At 40.0% G+C, this 18,466-nt stretch overlaps 2 protein-coding genes across 2 annotated transcripts; one reads left to right on the plus strand and one right to left on the minus strand.

The window, feature by feature from the left end:
* The first annotated feature begins 1,121 nt into the window (after positions 1 to 1,121).
* On the plus strand, positions 1,122 to 2,552 carry LOC124170600. Its single transcript, XM_046549424.1, has one exon. It carries the CDS (start codon positions 1,122 to 1,124, stop codon positions 2,550 to 2,552), a length of 1,431 nt encoding a protein of 476 aa, XP_046405380.1.
* Positions 2,553 to 9,954: 7,402 nt separating this feature from the next.
* On the minus strand, positions 9,955 to 18,191 carry LOC124171597 (gastrula zinc finger protein XlCGF71.1-like). The gene is made up of 2 exons (XM_046550772.1): positions 18,048 to 18,191; positions 9,955 to 11,036 (listed from the first exon to the last, which is right to left on the minus strand). Exons 1-2 carry the CDS (start codon positions 18,087 to 18,089, stop codon positions 10,323 to 10,325), a joined length of 756 nt encoding a protein of 251 aa, XP_046406728.1. The 5' UTR covers positions 18,090 to 18,191; the 3' UTR covers positions 9,955 to 10,322.
* Between the last annotated feature and the right edge of the window lie 275 nt (positions 18,192 to 18,466).

Consider the following 18,466-nt stretch of genomic DNA (forward strand, 5'->3'; position numbering starts at 1 on the left):
TTTAATGTTTACATAGAGAAAGCCATCAACGAAATCAAGCAGAAAGCTTCGGGTGTCAATATCCACGGAGAAAAAATTAATATGCTGCGATTTGCTGACGACATAGCAGTCATAGCCGAGACAGAGAAGGATTTGAAGAAGACGTTGACAAACATGGAAAGGACAATGGCCAGATATCAGCTGAAAATCAACAAAAAGAAGACTAAGATACTAGTTTGCAGTAAAAGAGAGGAGGCTAAAACAAACATCAACCTAGGAAAGCATAAGCTTGAAGAGGTGAACGAGTTCTCTTACCTGGGAAGCCGAATTACCAGCGATGGACGGAGCAAGAAAGAAATACACAGTAGAATAGCGCAGGCGAAGAGGGCTTTCTACAAATAGAAGAATCTTCTTACAGCTGAAAATACCAGCATAGAAGTAAGGAAACAATTCATCAGATGCTACATATGGAGTATGTTTCTCTATGGAAGCGAGGCTTGGACGTTGACAGCAGCAGAGAAGTCAAGAGTGGAAGCATTCGAAATGTGGTGCTACCGAAGAATGATGAAGATAAAATGGATTGACCGTGTGAGTAACCAGGAAGTGCTAAGGAGAGTAGGAGAAAAGAGAAGCCTCCTAAAAACATTAAGCAGAAGAAGGGACAACTTAGTTGGCCACATTTTGAGGCACGATGGTCTGATGAAGACAATCGTTGAAGGACAAGTGGAAGGGAAAAAGGGCAAGGGACGGCCCCGAATGAGTTATATCGGACAGGTTATAAAGGATGTAAAAGAGAATAAATATGTAGCTATGAAGAGATTAGCGGATAGGAGAGAGAAATGGAGAGCTGCGTCAAACCAATCTTAGGATTGTTGACTAATGATGATGATGACTTAAATCTAGGTCACATGGAACTTACTAGTGCGAGCGATCAATTATATTACTTGCCACACCATGCTGTTTCGAAAGAAAATGACGAAACGCGTAAAGTTCGATTTGTATTTAATGCATCTTTTAAGAGTGCCTCAGGTAATTCTTTAAATGATTTATTGTTGAGTGGACCTCGTCAGCAACCGGATTTGTGGTTGATTCTAACGCGTTGGCGTTTTTTTCGAGTGGCTTTTACTTCGGGCATAGTGAAAATGTTCCGCCAAATTCGATTGCATGAGGACGACTCAGACTTTCAACGTGTTATTTGGCGTAAGGATCCTTCCGAAATAATCTCAGATTATAAGCTGACTAAGGTGACTTACGGTACGGCTGCAGCCCCCTTCCTAGCTATCAGAGCACTCCGGCAATTGGTACATGACGAGGGTCATTCATTCCCTTTGGGAGCTAAAGCAGTGGCACGGCATTCTTACGTGGATGACATTCTTTGTGGTGCAGCTAATGTAATTGATGCTATGGACGTTAAGAGACAGTTAATTGAATTGCTAGTGAGGGGAGGATTTCCATTAAGTAAGTGGGCATCTAACGAACCCAGTCTTTGTTCGGATGATGAAAATCCGTCGAAAATATTTTCTGACTCAGAAGTGGTTGCTACCTTGGGAGTAAGATGGTCACCAGTGTTAGATACATTTAGTGCGAGGGTTGCTCATCCGACTGGCCGAGAGGCAGTAGTGACTAAGAGAACTGTGCTTTCCGAGATAGCCCGATTATTTGATCCATTAGGTTGGATGGCGCCTGTACTAATTGTGGCCGAAATTATATTGCAAGACTTGTGCCTGTCCAAGGTAGGATGGGATGAAGTCCTATCTTTGGAACTTATTGAACGTTGGCAGAGTTTTAGGTCTTCACTATCCAAGTTAGAGCAAATCAGTATCCCTAGATGGGTAGGTACTAAAGAGGCGAATGTGTCTTTCATTTCCCTCCATGGTTTCTGCGATGCCTCTGAGAGGGCATACGCAGCAGCAGTGTATTTGCGTGTTGCTGGGGAGGGGGAGGATGGCTATGTTAGCCTGTTGGCCGCTAAAACGAAAATCGCCCCGTTAAAGCTTGTTAGTGTGCCTCACCTTGAATTGTGTGCAGCTGTACTTTTAACTCGCTTCCTGGTGAAAATAGTGGAGGGCCTTCAGTTCGTGTCTGTGCCAGTATTCTGCTGGATAGATTCAGCAGTTTCTTTGGCCTGGATCCGTGGCCACCCCTCAAGGTGGAAGACCTTCGTGGCTCATCGTATCGCGGAAAACCAGACGTCGCTTCCGGGGGCCCAGATGAGCTACGTCAACACCAAGCTCAACCCAGCTGATGCCGCAACCGGTGGGATCAGCCCTGACGAACTGATGGACTCCTCTCTCTGGTGGAGTGGACCACCATGGCTTGCCGGCTGGGAAGAGGGGTGGAGCTGTGGGAAACCCGAATCATCAGGTGCTGAGGATTCGGAGATGCGGATGGCCGTAAACCACTCTGCAACTTCCCTTCATAACTCAGGAGATGTATTCCAAAGATTTTCATCATACCTGCGCCTGCTAAACGTCATGTCTCTGTGCCTAAGGTGGTTACACAATTTCAGGGATAAAAACCACAAACGCTCTGGGTTTGTCTCCCCCGAGGAGCGTGCCCAAGCGGCCGGATGAGATTAAGATGACTTCACCTTATTGGCATACTATCATTCAATAATTTATATCTTTCATAATATACGATCAGTATCGTTAAAAAATTTTGTAAACTTGCGTAATGTAGTGCGCGTCTATATAATAATTTTTCCAGCGATTTGAATAAATATAGGCGTTGAGTTTTTCGACCGAAGTCGTCAATGTGCTGGTTTAAAACGGAATTTCATCGAATCATTTTAAAACATCCTGAAGGCATAAAGTCGTTATGAATATTTTATTGGAGAGGGAAAGCATTTCTTCAAAAGATAGAGCAATTTGTTTTAATCTAAAATACAATATCTGGCGGAGAAAAAAAATTATATACAGTAGGTCAGGAAGCGTACTGGGTACGCATGACGGCGTTGAGGGGTTAATAATTAGTTAGCGAGAGGCACCCAAATACCAACACCATTAATTTGTCATACGATTTCGCGATAACTGCTAAAATAAGGGTAATCAGGGCACCTACGTAATGACCCGGCTAATCCCGGAATTTCATATAGCATTCTTACTAACGACGAAGAACAAAAGCAATATTTGCTGCAGATTGTTTCCCAATTTCGAAAAGTGATAAATGAGGGTACGAGGAAAGAGCTAGTACAACTGAAACCTGGCTTTGTTGAATAATTTTCTCAGTAGGTTAACGAATTTGTAACGATTTTCCAAAATAAAGTTAAGATTGATCACCATACGTGACGACATGATTTGGTCTACGAAATGAGTTCAAAATCTGAATTTGAGAGAGAGGGAGAGAGTCACTGAAGCATGTGAACATGGCGGGCAACCGTGGGAGAGGAAGGGAAGGAATGGGGGACGCATCGCTTAGCGACACTCTTGACGCAAGGCTGCAGGGGGGCTGCAAAGTATAATAGGTGAAAGATACGCAAAAACTGACGAAACTTTTGTGGGTCATAACTTACCCTGATTACCATAAATTAGACAATTTTCGCAAAATCGTTTAACAAATTAAAGGTGTTGGTATTTAGGCGCCTCTCGCTAACTAATTATTTTAAAAAAATTTTGCCTATCCTTGTATACCCGAATGTCACCGAAATCTGATTGAATATGGAATAAGAAAAAAGTAAAGGTGAAGCATTTGTTGCCGATAATACATAATTTCATACAATACATGTAATCACAACTGCATTATGGTCTCTAGTTTTCTCGGTACAATAGTGTAGTTTCCTTATCAATGAAAACGAAAGGCATTGACTGTGATTCGTTACCCACCATTAGTGCATTCATAAATGCAAATTATTTGGTTTTAGAAATACCAGTTTAGACGAATGGCATTGGTCAATTTTATCCTCATTTGAAAAGGACAGATTGGCGCCCACGCGATGCCATTCCACTAGACGTCACAGGGACCTAGTTTCTATACGAGTAGATAGGAGTTTTACATCGTCTGAGGTTACCAATGCATGCATGAGGCACAGACTTCAGGGAAACATCTCCTAATAATCACGCATTAAAATACCTAAGGTCGGAAAGTTTCCTTCGTTTGATAGGGGAATAATAACCCTCATTTAAGCCGAGCGCTACCAGCTAGCAGGATACTCTGCTACCTGCTAGCATCCTGCGTCGTATCAGCGCTCATAGCCTCGCCTCAATGTCACCTCACAGGGCGGTAGAATGACGTCACACGGGCTTTTCCCAGCATTCATCCTTAGCCGTCGTGTTTTCGCGCGCTTGAAAGTTTTTACTTTTCATTTAATCATGAAAAATAGATATCATCATTTAAATATCTAAAAGTGTGAAATTCGTACTACAGGAGTAATAATGTTTCGATTTAGGCAATAAAAAAGAATAGGAAACCACCCTATTTGCGGAGGCAGTTTGGCTATCTAGGGGGTGTCTCCTTGGTATGATAAGTGGAGGTTTTACGATATAAAGGTTCACTACAAAGAGGTTTGCCTATAAATTAACATGTAAATCTGACGGGACCGTAGGGGTGGTATGATGTATGGAGGTTTATGATGTAAAGAGGTTCACTGCAAAGAGGTTTTACTGTATTATTATTATTTTTATTATTAGGAATGTGCACGTACATAGTACATTTTGATATCGAGTCGAGTTTAAAACTACTCATGAATACTGAGTCAAATCTAGTACGGCAAATTCTGGACAGGGCAATACAGCAACAACAAAAAATATTTAATACATCCTAATTTTCCCCATCCCCTCGTGAATATTTTATGTATTCTGAAAGCTTATCCTGGATCATGTGAAAAGAATAATGAGGAAAGTGATGATGATAACTGTGTCTCCATTAGGAGATGAATGGAAATAAATGTATCTTAAACAGTTAAAGCACAATTTAAATGAATTTACCTCCAAGTAATACGTCGAAAATTAAATTAATACGTGTATCCAAAAGGCTTGGAAAGCCCTGAGTAAAGGCATTTGCACAATAGTAATGAAGATTATATATACGTTAGTTAATCACAGGCTTTCTGGCCTCAACAGCTCTGTAACAGAAATTACTCAACTCAATATACTCTCGTAATGCTACTGAAAACACTCGAGACGAGTACCAACTATGTACCTACTCGAATCGACTCAAATGTTTTAGTACTAGCAGATCCCTAATAGGGTAGTTTCCTTATCAAAGAAAACGAAAGGCATTGACTGTGATTCGTTACCCACCATTAGTGCATTCATAAATGCAAATTATTTGGTTTTAGAAATTCCAGTTTAGACGAATGGCATTGGTCAATTTTATCCTCATTTGAAAAAGGACAGATTGGCACCCACGCGATGCCATTCCACTAGCCGTCACAGGGACCTAGCTTCTATACGAGTAGATAGGAGTTTTACATCGTCTGAGGTTACCAATGCATGCATGAGGCACAGAGCTCAGGGAAACATCTCCTAATAATCACACATTAAAAATACCTAAGGTCGGAAAGTTTCCTTCGTTTGATAGGGGAATAATAACCCTCATTTAAGCCGAGCGCTACCAGCTAGCAGCGTACTCTGCTACCTGCTAGCATCCTGCGTCGTATCAGCGCTCATAGCCTCGCCTCAAGGTCACCTCACAGGGCGGCAGAATGACGTCACACGGGCTTTTCCCAGCATTCATACTTAGCCATTGCGTTTTCATGCGCTTGAATATTTTCACTTTTCATTTAATCGCGAAAAGTAGATAATCGTCATTTAAAATTCTAAAAGCGTGAAATATCTACTCCAGGAGTAATAATCTTTCGATTTAGGCAATACAAAAAATTATAGGAAACCACCCTATTACTGTATATGTTCAGCTGTGTATCCTAGGGGGTATGCATTTTAAAATGTTTTCGTTACCTTGGTGGTTGCATCAGCCCCTTCTCTTGAGATGGGATACAAAAGTAAAGAGGATGGAGGTTGTGAATATATGTACAGGAGGGGGAACCACTGGTTACGTGCGTGGAGCAAAGTGTGCCTGGAATGGGGGTGCTATAAGTAGGATTAGCCACGCCCACTTTGACCAAAGCATTTCCAATCCCATAAGCGTCAATACAGTAAAACCTCTATGTAGTGAACCTCTTTACATCATAAACCTCCATACATCATAGCACCCCTACAGTCCTGTCTAATTTACATCTAAATTTATAGGCAAACCTCTTTGTAGTGAACCTCTTTATATCGTAAAACCTCCACTTATCATACCAAGGAGATACGCCCGAGACGGCCTTAATTCCTCCGCAAATCATACCGAGACATTATAGACCATTAATGCAGCCGCGATTACGTACATGGAACGACATTTTCAGCGATAAATGTTTAACCCTTATTTTTTTTCTTATACACCTTTAATGTGTGGTAATTTTCATATTATTCATTAGTTGTGGCTGTTTGGTTCCAAATGAGAGCATACCTAACTGTAAATAAGAAAAAAGGTATCCAATTATCGTAATCATTTTAAGTGACTGTTGAATTAAGAGAGATCACGTTGTTTTCTCTCGAATGATGGCAAAAATCAAGCGATAGCACTCGCTTTTTGTAATTATTAAATAATAAATATATGTTCACTGATGCATGTATGAGTGTTTCATCATCACTGGTCAACAATCCTAGGATTGGTTTGACGCAGCTCTCCACTCTTGAGTGGAGAGCTGCGTCAAACTTCCACCTAGAGTGCTTAAACACATAAATATAATGGTTTAAAAGACAGTTAGTGCCTTTCATTTCCAAATGATATGAAAAAAATGGTGCCTATCACTAAAACCTCTCTATAGTGAACCTCCATACATCAAATTGCCCGAATTTTGGTCCCCTCCGTTACGATGTAAAGAGGTTTTACTGTACTTACTATATGGTGTAATTTTTGGTCATAACTCATCAATACATTAAAATAAACTATTAAACGCACAATGTAAACCTTTTTCCTTACTTCATTGGTAGGCTTCGCGATGTTATAACTCAAACATCTTTTCCAAGGGAAACATTAGTATCAATCAACATGGTTATTGAATGCAATTAACAAACATATTTTCATTAAGGAACATCAACAATCGGCAAGATATTTTGAACATTACACATATAAATTTAATAATAAAAAAATAAACGCCAAGCTATCGAACATAATACAAAATAAAGCAGAAATAACAAAAAAACACATATTCTTTTAATTCTCACATTTTGTATTCGCCGTTTAAGTAACATAGGCATGCAAAGGAAAACAGAAACAAAAGAGGGCTGAGCGACCGCTACTCGTTTCGTTTACTTTTTGACGGCAACGATGTGGTGTCGCATGGAAACATCCTGTTTCTCTCTTTAGAGCTATATTTTTGTTGGAAAAATTTAGTTAAACCTGATAAAATAATGATGGCAGATGCAGAAAATGTTACGTGTGTCAAAACTTTATCCAGGCTAAAAATAGCAGTGAGCACTGAAATTAAACTTGTATCCTTCATGTTTAAGACACAGGTAAATTTTTTGAGACCAAATTCAGGAAAAAATTGCATCTTATAAGCCGTCCAATACGGTAATAAATAATGCAGTAGATTCCGGTTAATTGGGACATGTAGGGACTTTTGCACTTTTCCCCAATTAAGCGACTGCCCCAATTAGGCGAATTATCCTGTAAATTGGCTTAAAAAAAACTTTTTAACTGTAGAAAGAAGACTAAATAATGTTTACAATGCAACATAAGTTTAATATACTATTAATTTGTTAAAAAAATCAGCGATTTTTGTTAATTTATTATCATTTTTAAGAATTATAACATTTTTGTTAAAAATATTTTCCACAGCTCCGGGCGACGCTGAATGAATGTATTTTAATAAGTCCTATTAAAGAAAAGTCCTATCCTCTTGCGGATAGCATAACAACAAGAGCTTTCAAAATAGGGCAAGAAAAGGACTGGTTTCTGTTCTTCTCACTTGGGTTCTGTTCTCCAAGATCCGCCCCAATTAAGCGGCTGCCCCAAGTAACCGGTGGACCCATTAAACGGAATCAACTGTATTTTAAAATGGTTAGATTAAGCAGTAAATTTTATGCTCCATTCCCGTGTAACTATCCTCTAAAGATGAAAACTTAATGACAGAACTTAATGACACTGGGCTGTAGCTGCTACCTTGACACCATTTTCAAATGGGTGCTGTGCCGATAAATGTCTTGCTAAGGAGAAACTGTTTATGCAACTGCAAGGGGTAAGGGCCAGCCAATCAGAGATGCCAAGTGAAACGAAGCGAAAATGTTTTGTTACCCCTTAGCGAAAAAACTGTTGGATTTTAACAGTTACTGTTGGATTTTCTACAGTTACTGTTGGATTTCAACAATTACTGTTGGACTTCAGCAGTTACCGTTGGATTTTGGCAGTTACCGTTGGATTTTAACAGTTAGTGTTGGATTTTAACAGTTACTGTTTGATTTCAACTATTACTGTTGAATTTTATTAATATTCACAAATTTACGACCATGGTTTCAACGTTAGACGTCATCATCAGGTGAACTCTAAAGAGGTCCATATCGCATCCTTTTACACGAGGCTTGGAGGGGTAGGGAGGAAGGTAACTAACTGATTGGTCAACAGGGAAGAGGGAGGGGGAAATAACTTGGTCATACGATAGAAAAAAGTTAGGGGGAGGAGGCTCCCTAAGGGAGGGTACAAAAACAAAATCACTTTGATGACTGTTATCTAACAAATGTCACATCATTCACCTGATGATGACGTCTAACGTTGAAACCATGGTCGGAAATTTGTGAACAAATATTAATGTGAGAGCACAAAGTTCTTCTTTTTAATTTTAATAATGAATCGCTTTCACCAAGTTGGGCCTTAAACAATCAATTTAGTAAATTCGTTATTTTGACCTTCGGAGGTCAAGAAATCAACAATGCGGTTCCATTAACTGACACGGTTACGGTTTTCGGTCATGAGGAAACTGGAAATAATACTTTTATTTACGAAAATTAAGACCGTTGACGCAGTAGGGTCACAGTCAAGAAGAATAGGAAATAGGTTACCAACAGAGGTGTCGATTCAAGGGATTTAAAGGTTGCCCACGTCAGTTTTGCACTTCATTTATCAGTATTGTTGATTTTTTTACCTTTTTTGAATATTAATGTGAAAGCACAAAGTTCTATTTAATTTTTAACACTTTCGAGACGGCGGAGTTTTCGTCTTAGCATGACTACTGTACTGACCCCCAAGAGACTCTTCTTTCTCGTGGTACGGAGCATTTTTGGAGGGCATTCGTTAAGAAGGGTCTCGCTGAACCTTTTTCGACACCTCCACGAAGGGACTTCGCATTATCTCTGACTCCGAGAGTAGTTGTGCTCCCTCCTTTCCCGGTTTATGACCATACCTGCTGCATTGGTTCGCTGTCAACTTATGAATTGCTTATATGTATTTAGCACATGGATAATTGTTGCTTGCACGTAAATTACAGACTTTGAATTGAATTCCTCATTTTTATCTGAGCGTTGTCAAATTTTAAACGAATTTCTAAGGTCATTATAAACGCATTTAATGCAGCATCAATTTCCATGTCGATTTTTATACAAAACTCCGGATATAAGTTAATATTTATCGTAGAATTTCGTTTAAAAATTGTAAAAGCTGCTCAAAAGACAAATAATTCAATTCTTAGTTTATTTTTTATGAGAAATGAACAAATATTTATTTCGAAAACTGACTGGATAAACAATTGTATGACCGCTGTCTCTTATCGCTAAGAGAGGTTTTAAAAGAGGAGAGGTCCGGGTACCAGCTCCCGGATTCCGAGGGTAAATCCTAAACCCCGAAGCGTTGGGTCCCGAGACAAAGACGACATAAGCCCGCAACCGTCCTAAAAGGGGGAGAGCTAGAAAACGTACATATACGGCTTTCGATTTCCTGGCTAGGAAAATCTCACACGTTAATATATGGCCATCATCTCCCGGGTCAGGAAACGTCCACACGTATATATACGTGTATGGTAGGGAAAAGGTTAAGAATTTACTAAAATTAGTGGTCAAAAATGACCGAAAATGACTTGGGCACCCTTTAAAACCCATGGATCGACACCTTTGTTGGTAACCCATTTCCTATTCTTCTTGACTGTGATCTTACTGGGTCAACGGTCTTAATTTTCGTATATAAAAGTGTTATTTCCGGTTTCCTCGTGTCCGGAAACCGTAACCGTGTCAGTTAATGGAACCGCATTGTTGATTTCTTGACCTCCGAAGGTCAAAATAACGAATTTACTAAATTGATTGTTTAAGGCCCAACTTGGTGAAAGCGATTCATTATTAAAATTAAAAAGAAGAACTCTGACAGACTGCGTACTATTCACTGTCGTCTGAAGTGTGCGCAGAGCGGTCCCCAACTCCCCCATCCCCTCCTCCGTGCTTCTTCTTCATGTGGTCCAGGTAGTAATCCTCTTTCACCGTCTTCAAGTTGCACTGCTTGCAGCTGAACGTCTCGCGATTGCCCAAGTGCAGCTTGCGGTGCGTGCTCAGGTTGCTCGCCGTATTGAAGGCCTTCCCGCAAACCTCACACGCAAAGGGCTTCAGATCCGTGTGCGTTATCTCGTGCGCCTTCAGGATCGCATTCAGGCGGAACGCCTTTGAACACAGGCGGCACTTGAACGGTCTCTCCTCCGCCCCGGATCTGTGGTCGTTGCGCACGTGGTTCGTGAGGCACGCCTTCGTCTTGTACCGCTTGTTGCACTGAGCGCACGAAAACCCCTTGCCGCTCGAGTGCGTTTCCATGTGCTTTTGGAGGGAGCCCTTGGACGTGAAGGTCTTTGAGCAAGCGTCGCAGCTGAAGGGCCGTTCTCCGGCGTGGACCGCCCTCATGTGATGGCCCAGGTTGGACGAGACCGAGAAGCGCTTCCCGCACACCCGGCATTCGTACGGTTTGACTCCGGTGTGGGATCGGGTGTGGAGTCGGAGGTCACTCTTCGTCCTGAACGCCTTGGGACACGAGGCACACTGGAACGCCCTCTCCCCCGTGTGGATCAGCACGTGGCAATCCCTCAGCCTCTCCAGCGTAAACTCCTGTCGAAAAAAATATCCACAAGAATACTTGATTACACGACTAACGGTAAATTGGGGCGACACCAAAATGGTGAGACTGTTACGCAGTGCTGCATACTAAAGCTGTACAGTAGACTCTCGTTAATATTACAACGTCACTATGTATTCCTCGTTATTACGAAATTCTCGTTATTGTGAAGTCGTTTTTTAATGACGGTGATTTAATGACGATTAATGTTTTTAATTTAGAAGTTACTCTTCTATTTTTGTTGTATAAATTAAGGTTAGACATTATTTTTGGAAAGTGTTTTAGTTGCGTGAAAGTTTAACTGTTTCATGTAGTCTTACTCCAAGCTGTTTTTCTTTAATTGCAATGTCCATGTTTTCCCTGTGTAAAAATTCAAGCATAAACTGATGCTGTCAGCCATATATCTGTTTGTTTCTTTCATATAATAAATATCTTCCCCGCTCATGTCCTGCCGATGATGAACCGGCGATGATCTGTGCTGGAGGGGCCTCGAAGTGCACCGCCGTCAGCAGGCTCATCGTTACCTGGGTTCCTTCTGCCATACTTGAAATTATTTTGCATTACCTTTGAACTAGTTCCCGTTGTGCTTGAGGCAGGCCCCATTATGTCTTCATTCATGTTTTTAAACTGCACTTCAATTTCTGTGGATAGATATGCAGTTAATGTAGGCTGCATTTTTCGGTTTTCAACGCGTTGTGGTGCGTTGGGGACAACAGTTTCTCCTGCATTCCAGCAGGCATCTTCAGGTCGAAGACGCCTGCTGGAATGCTTGGAGGCTTTACTTTTGAAGTTACTCTTCTTTTTGTTGTATGAATTAAGGTGAGACATTATTTTGGAAAGTGTTTTAGTTGCATAAAAGTTACACTGTTTCATGTAGTTTTACTCCAAGCTGTTTTTCTTTGATTGAATTGTCAACGTTTTCCCTAAATTAAAATGCAAGCATAATGCCTTCAACCTGAAGACGCCTGCTGGAATGCAGGAGAAACTGTTGTCCCCAACGCAACAACGACGCGGTGAAACCCGGAAAAATGGAGCCTAAATTACCAGCGCACCGCGGAAGCCTTCGCACCAGATATGCAGTTGGCCGTATCTGTATTTTGGAGGATTTGTTCAATTGAAAATGTCATTTGTACCACTGCTTTCGTTCATGTGTTATAAAATTAGTTAATGTATACTAAATTTCGTGATACCGCAGTTCATTCAGTTGCAGCAGTATGAAATGTTTTTAATTTTGAAGTTACTCTTCTATTTTTGTTGTATGAATTAAGGTTAGACATTATTTTTGGAAAGCGTTTTAGTTGCATAAAAGTTTAACTGCTTCATGTACTTTTACTCCAAGCTGTTTTTCTTTAATTGAATTGTCCATGTTTTCCCTGTGTAAAATTTCAAGCATAAACTGATGCTGTCAGCCATATGTCTGTTTAATCCTTTTTTCCGAACCTTACCTCATGTGGGTGGCTATGCCTTATCATAAAAGTTGGGGGGATCTCACGTGAGGAGGGACACTCAATGGATATGTCCCTTTAGCGTAACTTTGGGTGAATCCATCCCTGGATGAGTGTGATTTCATGTGTATTGTGAATATGGGCACCAAAAGTTGAGGTAAGATTTTACACTTTACCAGCAAATACAATGGGAGAAATTAAGATCAGTATGTTTGATGATATGGTTATCTAGACAGTGGCGCCGACTCCACGAGGCCTTTAGGGGGCCCGTGCCCCCTCTAAAATTCGATATGGGTTTGAGGAAAAAATTGTGTCAGGCTTGTCGATTTTCCCCGGAGTGTCCATATATCGAGATTAGAGTTATCAGGGTTCTAATGTTGATCATATGACTCTTCTAAAATGGTTTAAAAAAACTTAAAACTCACTACTTATAAAATTTCCCGGGGCAAGATCCCCAGTTTGGCCCCCCAATATTTTTTGGAAGTCGGCATCCCTGTATCAAGGTCCCTATTCTGTGGTTCTGCTGTGCTAAGATGCAGTGGCATTAACTAGAAATATGCTTTGGAGGTGATTTTGGGGGCCAGTGGCACAGCGAAGGGGGGTTTTGGGGGATAAAACCCCCCCCCAGAGCTCAGAGAAATTTTTAAGTTTAATCCATTTTACTTAATTAGATTGATATTACTAATAGAATAGTGTAAGGATTAATAAAATATCCCTTTAAAAGCCGTAAAACTCACCATTTTGAACCATTTATATTATAATTCCACAATTTACTAATCTCGCACCTACCGCCTATTCTGGTGGGTATACCAAACCCCCACACACCCCGGTATTAGTTGCACCTAAACACCCCCCCCCCCAGCCTTAATTTCTAGCTGCGCCCCTGGTGGAGGCCACGGGTGGAACAAAGAATTAAGGCTGGGGGGGGGGGGGGGTTTAGGTGCAACTAATACCGGGGTGTGTGAGGTATGGAATACCCACGTAGGTAGGTGCGAGATTAATAAATTTTGGAAATTTTCTCAATTGAAACGCAATTGCGCAATGTTTTTATTTATCATTTGATAGCACTTATTGTCAACACACGAATCGCCCGTTGCTATGCATAGTTGTGGAAAAACGAATTCCCATATCTATCCGTTCAGCTAAATATCTTTCTTATACTATCGTTTCTTTCGGACCTATAAATATCATACGGTTCTTTATATGTCGCTATGAAAGATATCCATTCTCAATTGTTCAGGCAATCCAAGCATTTAATTATATAGAAAGGAAATGCTCAAGCAGAATTAATTACGACCAGCATTCATTTAAGTCTTTTATGGTTCGGGGGAAGAGCGAATTCCCACATTTATCCTCTATGACGAAATCTGTCAAAAATCTTGTTACTGTAAGATCCGCGGTGATTAAATTGATGAGGGTTTTTATGGTTAACGAATCGACCGATTGACAAATAATCATTCTCCCTTGGGGACATGCAATCCCCTTTTTAAAACTATTTGGCAGTGCGCTCAATGGGAATAATTTCTATGGATTCCGTACACGAAGACATCGTGAATAATCGATAGCATTCACACGAGCGGTTATAACACGATGCATCACTGCAGTTCAACTCGCTGCGTAATCGCAGAAAAATCTTATCGCGTTGGATTTTCTCTGCGTGAAAGCGGCAGTATGCCTGGGATTTCGAATTTGTGTTTGTTTATGGGGAGCTTGTAAGTATGCAAATATGCAGGTGTGGTTCTAATGGGAGTGTCGAATGCTATTTATTCCCTTATTCACTATTATTTCGAAGTTTTAAGCATGGATATTTCGAATCTTCACCAAACATGAGATAAATGTCAACCCTATATATTAGACTACAATCACTGAGGTGCGTAGATTAGCATTACACATACCCAAAGATTCACTGTAGATCCCGTAAGAAGTCATCGTGAATGATCGCTAATATTTTCACTCGTGCGGTTAACATGACGAACAACTGCAGTTCGGCTGGCCGCATTTTCTTCAATGTTTGCGGGCATGAAATTACAGTGAACTGTGGTCACGTACTAACCGTAGGAAGAGATCGTGAGTCTTTAGGCCTACGGCATGACGCAATTCAGAGTTGAGGGCAGAGAAAAAATCGACTATGCGAAGCGACTCTGAATATCGTTCAGTTGCTGGGTAACCGTGTGACGAGAGTGTCGAATTTTATTCATGAGTGTGCCTTTTCTGTCTAGTGAAGAAATTATTCCCCTGTTATGATAACGTGAAGGAAGTGCTTTACACTTATCGAAGATGTTAATCTTTCGAGGTACAAAGTGAATGAGTGCATTGGTGAATGTGGATTGATAAAATAATGCGAATTTGGAAATCGCTGGATTAGCGCATGGTGCATATAGTGTGAAGTGTGATCGATTGTGTACGTGCAGAAGCACGTTGTGGTGATTGTGTTGTATTGTGTAGCTTGTTGGGTTAACATTAAATAAATTAAGGAAGAAAAGTATCAAACGATTATCGGATCTTACGAGATGGCTTCTTTCTTGTGGAAAGCGTCTATTGGCTCCAAATATTAATAAATAAGCAAGTAAGGATAATTTTCATCTTTTAAAACTAATTATATTATATTTATCTATACTCTTGCATGTGGGAATAAAATTTTATTGGTTTTATTAACCACAATGAGTGTATTTAGAATTCTTTATCGCCAAGGTGTAGCATAATTATACTATAAAATCCACTTCTGACCACTGACTTACTGATTTATACTAATGTTTGGTGTGAACGGGACTAGATACGAAAAAAAAATCCTGGAATCTACCCCTTCCGAAATTCTAGGAAAATATTTAGGAACACTATATTTTCTATCTAATTTTAATCAAGCGAAAGTAAGGTATCACGTAAACAAATCCTTATTGTTAGACCAATAGAAATCCTCTTCCTGCATCCCCTCCGTGGCGAAATCGGCTTGTGCGTTCAGCTCTCAACCGAAAGGTTGGTGGTTCGAGCCCAGCCGGGGCGTTATTTCATTTTGTTACATGCTTCGTTAATAGTTTTATTTTATTTCTGTTTGGTCAATGAAACGAAGTCGCAAATGCGCAATGTTAATTTTTTGATAGCACTTGTTGTCAACACGCGGATAACCTGTTGCTATGCCTTCATTGAGGAAAATGTCCTCTTGATATGTAATTTCTCGTTCTGAATTATTAGAGTTTATGACGTCTATTGACACACAGGTTTGCAACACTTTCCGCCTAAGATATTAATGAGATATGAAGTGAAACACTTTGCACTTTCCACATAAAAACTTTATTACACTAGAGTCTAACCTAGCGTCTAATCTAGAGTCTTTATGTGGAAAGTGCAAAGTGTTTCACTTCATATCTCATAATGGATCTCCACAAAGTATCTGCCTCATCCATCCAATTCATAAGATATTAATGATAAAATCAACTGATTTGGGCGTTACTTGATGGAACGATGAAGTATTCATGGTGAAACAAAAACCAATTACTGTTCAATAAACTTTTTATCTTTTGCTGTCATCTAGTTTCGACGTCTATACCGTCTGCCCTTCTTGATAATGACGGTATAGACGTCGAAACTAGTTGACAGCAAGAAATAAAAAGATTGTGGATCAGTAGGCACTTGTTTTTTGTTTCTCCATAAGCTATTAAAGTTAATTAGCCAGAAGTTTTGTTCGGAGGGGGTCCAAAACTAGGTGGGAAAGTTTGAAAAAATAAAAAACAGGGTAATAAGTAGATGGTGTACAACTAATTTTAACACTTATCATAATCGAAAAAACTTCATTTTTCATAGAAAATTTTGTTAATTCATGATTTTCCAATATCTTGATATATTTTATCCAGCAAAGTAATTATTTTTTTTATTTTTCGGGGGGTTCCGGACCCCCTCAACCTTCCTCGTGGCTATGCAAATGTCATTTCCTTTTCCCCAACCTCGGGAACCCCGTAGTTGCCTAGGATATGCCTGACGAAACGACTACAGGGTAATCAATATACAGCAAAACGCACTTCCGACCACTGACTGACTGATTCATAGAAATGTTTTGGAGTGAACGAGACAATATACAAAAAAAGTCGTCGAATCGATTCCCTCCGAAATGGTCTCAAACCCTGGGATAAATTATGAAAACACTACACTTTCTATCTATAACATTGTTGCCTACCCCTGCCTATAATTTTTGAGAGTCAACAAAATCGTTTTCTAACGTAATATTTCGATTCCAAGACCACGTGATGCGTCGATAATCCGATTTTCAGTCCAATAGGAGCAATTCTGGCCAAATCGTGCAATTTCACTATTTCGCGAATTTTTATCTCAACAATGGAGGCAGGTAAGCTGTTGCGTCATAGGGTCTAACAATAATTATAAAAGCTGGCAGAGAGACCGGAAAAGGCGAGAAGCCTTTTTCAGGGGGAAGAGGGTCTGGGGGGAGCAGACCCCCTACAACGAGAGAAAGCGATTACAGATAAACGAATGATTTAAAAAATAATGTATTTTTCTGTCAAGGAGACTTTGCGTAAGTGATGTCGAGAAAGAAGACGAAACGTTTTTTTATTTGAAAGTAGACGCTTAGATAGGAATACTGGTGAAGGGTTTTGTCCATGTAAGCCCGGGTTTGAGAGAGAAAAGCATTTAAAAATTTTATAATTAGGCTTTAATTGGATTTTGGCAGCAGCCCCGACGAACACTAATATCACATATGTGCAAATAGTAGGCCTATTGAAACACGAATTGAAAATTGCGGAGGCGATTCGCATCTGTTTTGTTGTTGTGGCATTAGTCGTGAGGCTTGGGAGGGCGGTCAGTCGTCTTGGAGACAGGGAGGGGATGGAACCCGTACAAAGATTGCAGTTTCACTTGAAACTACACGGTAGCTACATTCTTTCACTCACGTAATCACGAATATTCCTATTAATTTCAGCAAATAGTGAAATATGCGAATGAAAAGAATTAACATGGAAGTGAAATATACGAATTTCTGCTCCGCGGGCATTCACGTATACCAATAAGTACGCTTTTAATTTTAATAATATGCAAAGAATGCTGTTAGAAATAATAATAATAATACTAATATACAGAAGCATATGTTAAGGAGTACAATAAGTTAGTAGTCTACAATATAAGTTAACTAACCTATTTCTAAGTAAGTCCTAACGCTGCCTCTATAGTCTCGTCTTATCTATCGTGGAAAAACCGACATTCTGAATCAATGTGTCCTATAATCTATATATCTCTGTTATTTTATTTTTATTATCTGATCTACCGTAGTATGCTGGCGTTCGTAATATATCTAACTCCCTCTATAAACATTCTCATTACTTCTTTACAAGGATACAAAAATTGTGGGACCAATAAAAATAAATTTGATTTAGATAAAATTTGGGGGGTTATAACCCCTGTTACCCCCCCCCCTACATACGTGGTTAGTCGCATATGTTTTCGCAGGATTTGGTCGTCAGTGAGGGTGAGTTTTAGTACAGCTATGGGGTTGGGGGGGTTGGCACCCCTGTGTAGATTGCAATTTCAAATGAAAATTCCATTTTCTTCACTCACGTGTTTACAATTATTTCCCCTGAATTCCTGCTCCGATACCATGCTCGTACCAAATGTGGACACCGTATTTTCCCTTGCTTATTTCTCATATCCGTGACAGCAGCCCAGACCAACACCAGGATCAATGCCCAGGAAAAAGATTGGTACAGCGTCACTGTAAAATTACACCAAAGAAAAAATACAGCATTAGGAAGGTTTTTGGGAGTAGATATAAGTATTAGACCTTGCATGAAACCGGTAGCTGGATTAAATTTTATAGAATTATCGTTATCTACATCAATTGCTAGAAATATATTCATAAGATGATTAAATAAAGCAATGGTAATCTAAGATGTCAATAAGTGACCACCTTTTTCACATGGAATAAATATTACTGAGATAGGGGAAGGTAATCCGAGAAATTGAATAAAGTACTTGTA

This window comes from Ischnura elegans, chromosome X (assembly GCF_921293095.1).
Source record: "Ischnura elegans chromosome X, ioIscEleg1.1, whole genome shotgun sequence".
Classification (NCBI taxonomy): Eukaryota; Metazoa; Arthropoda; class Insecta; order Odonata; family Coenagrionidae; genus Ischnura; species Ischnura elegans.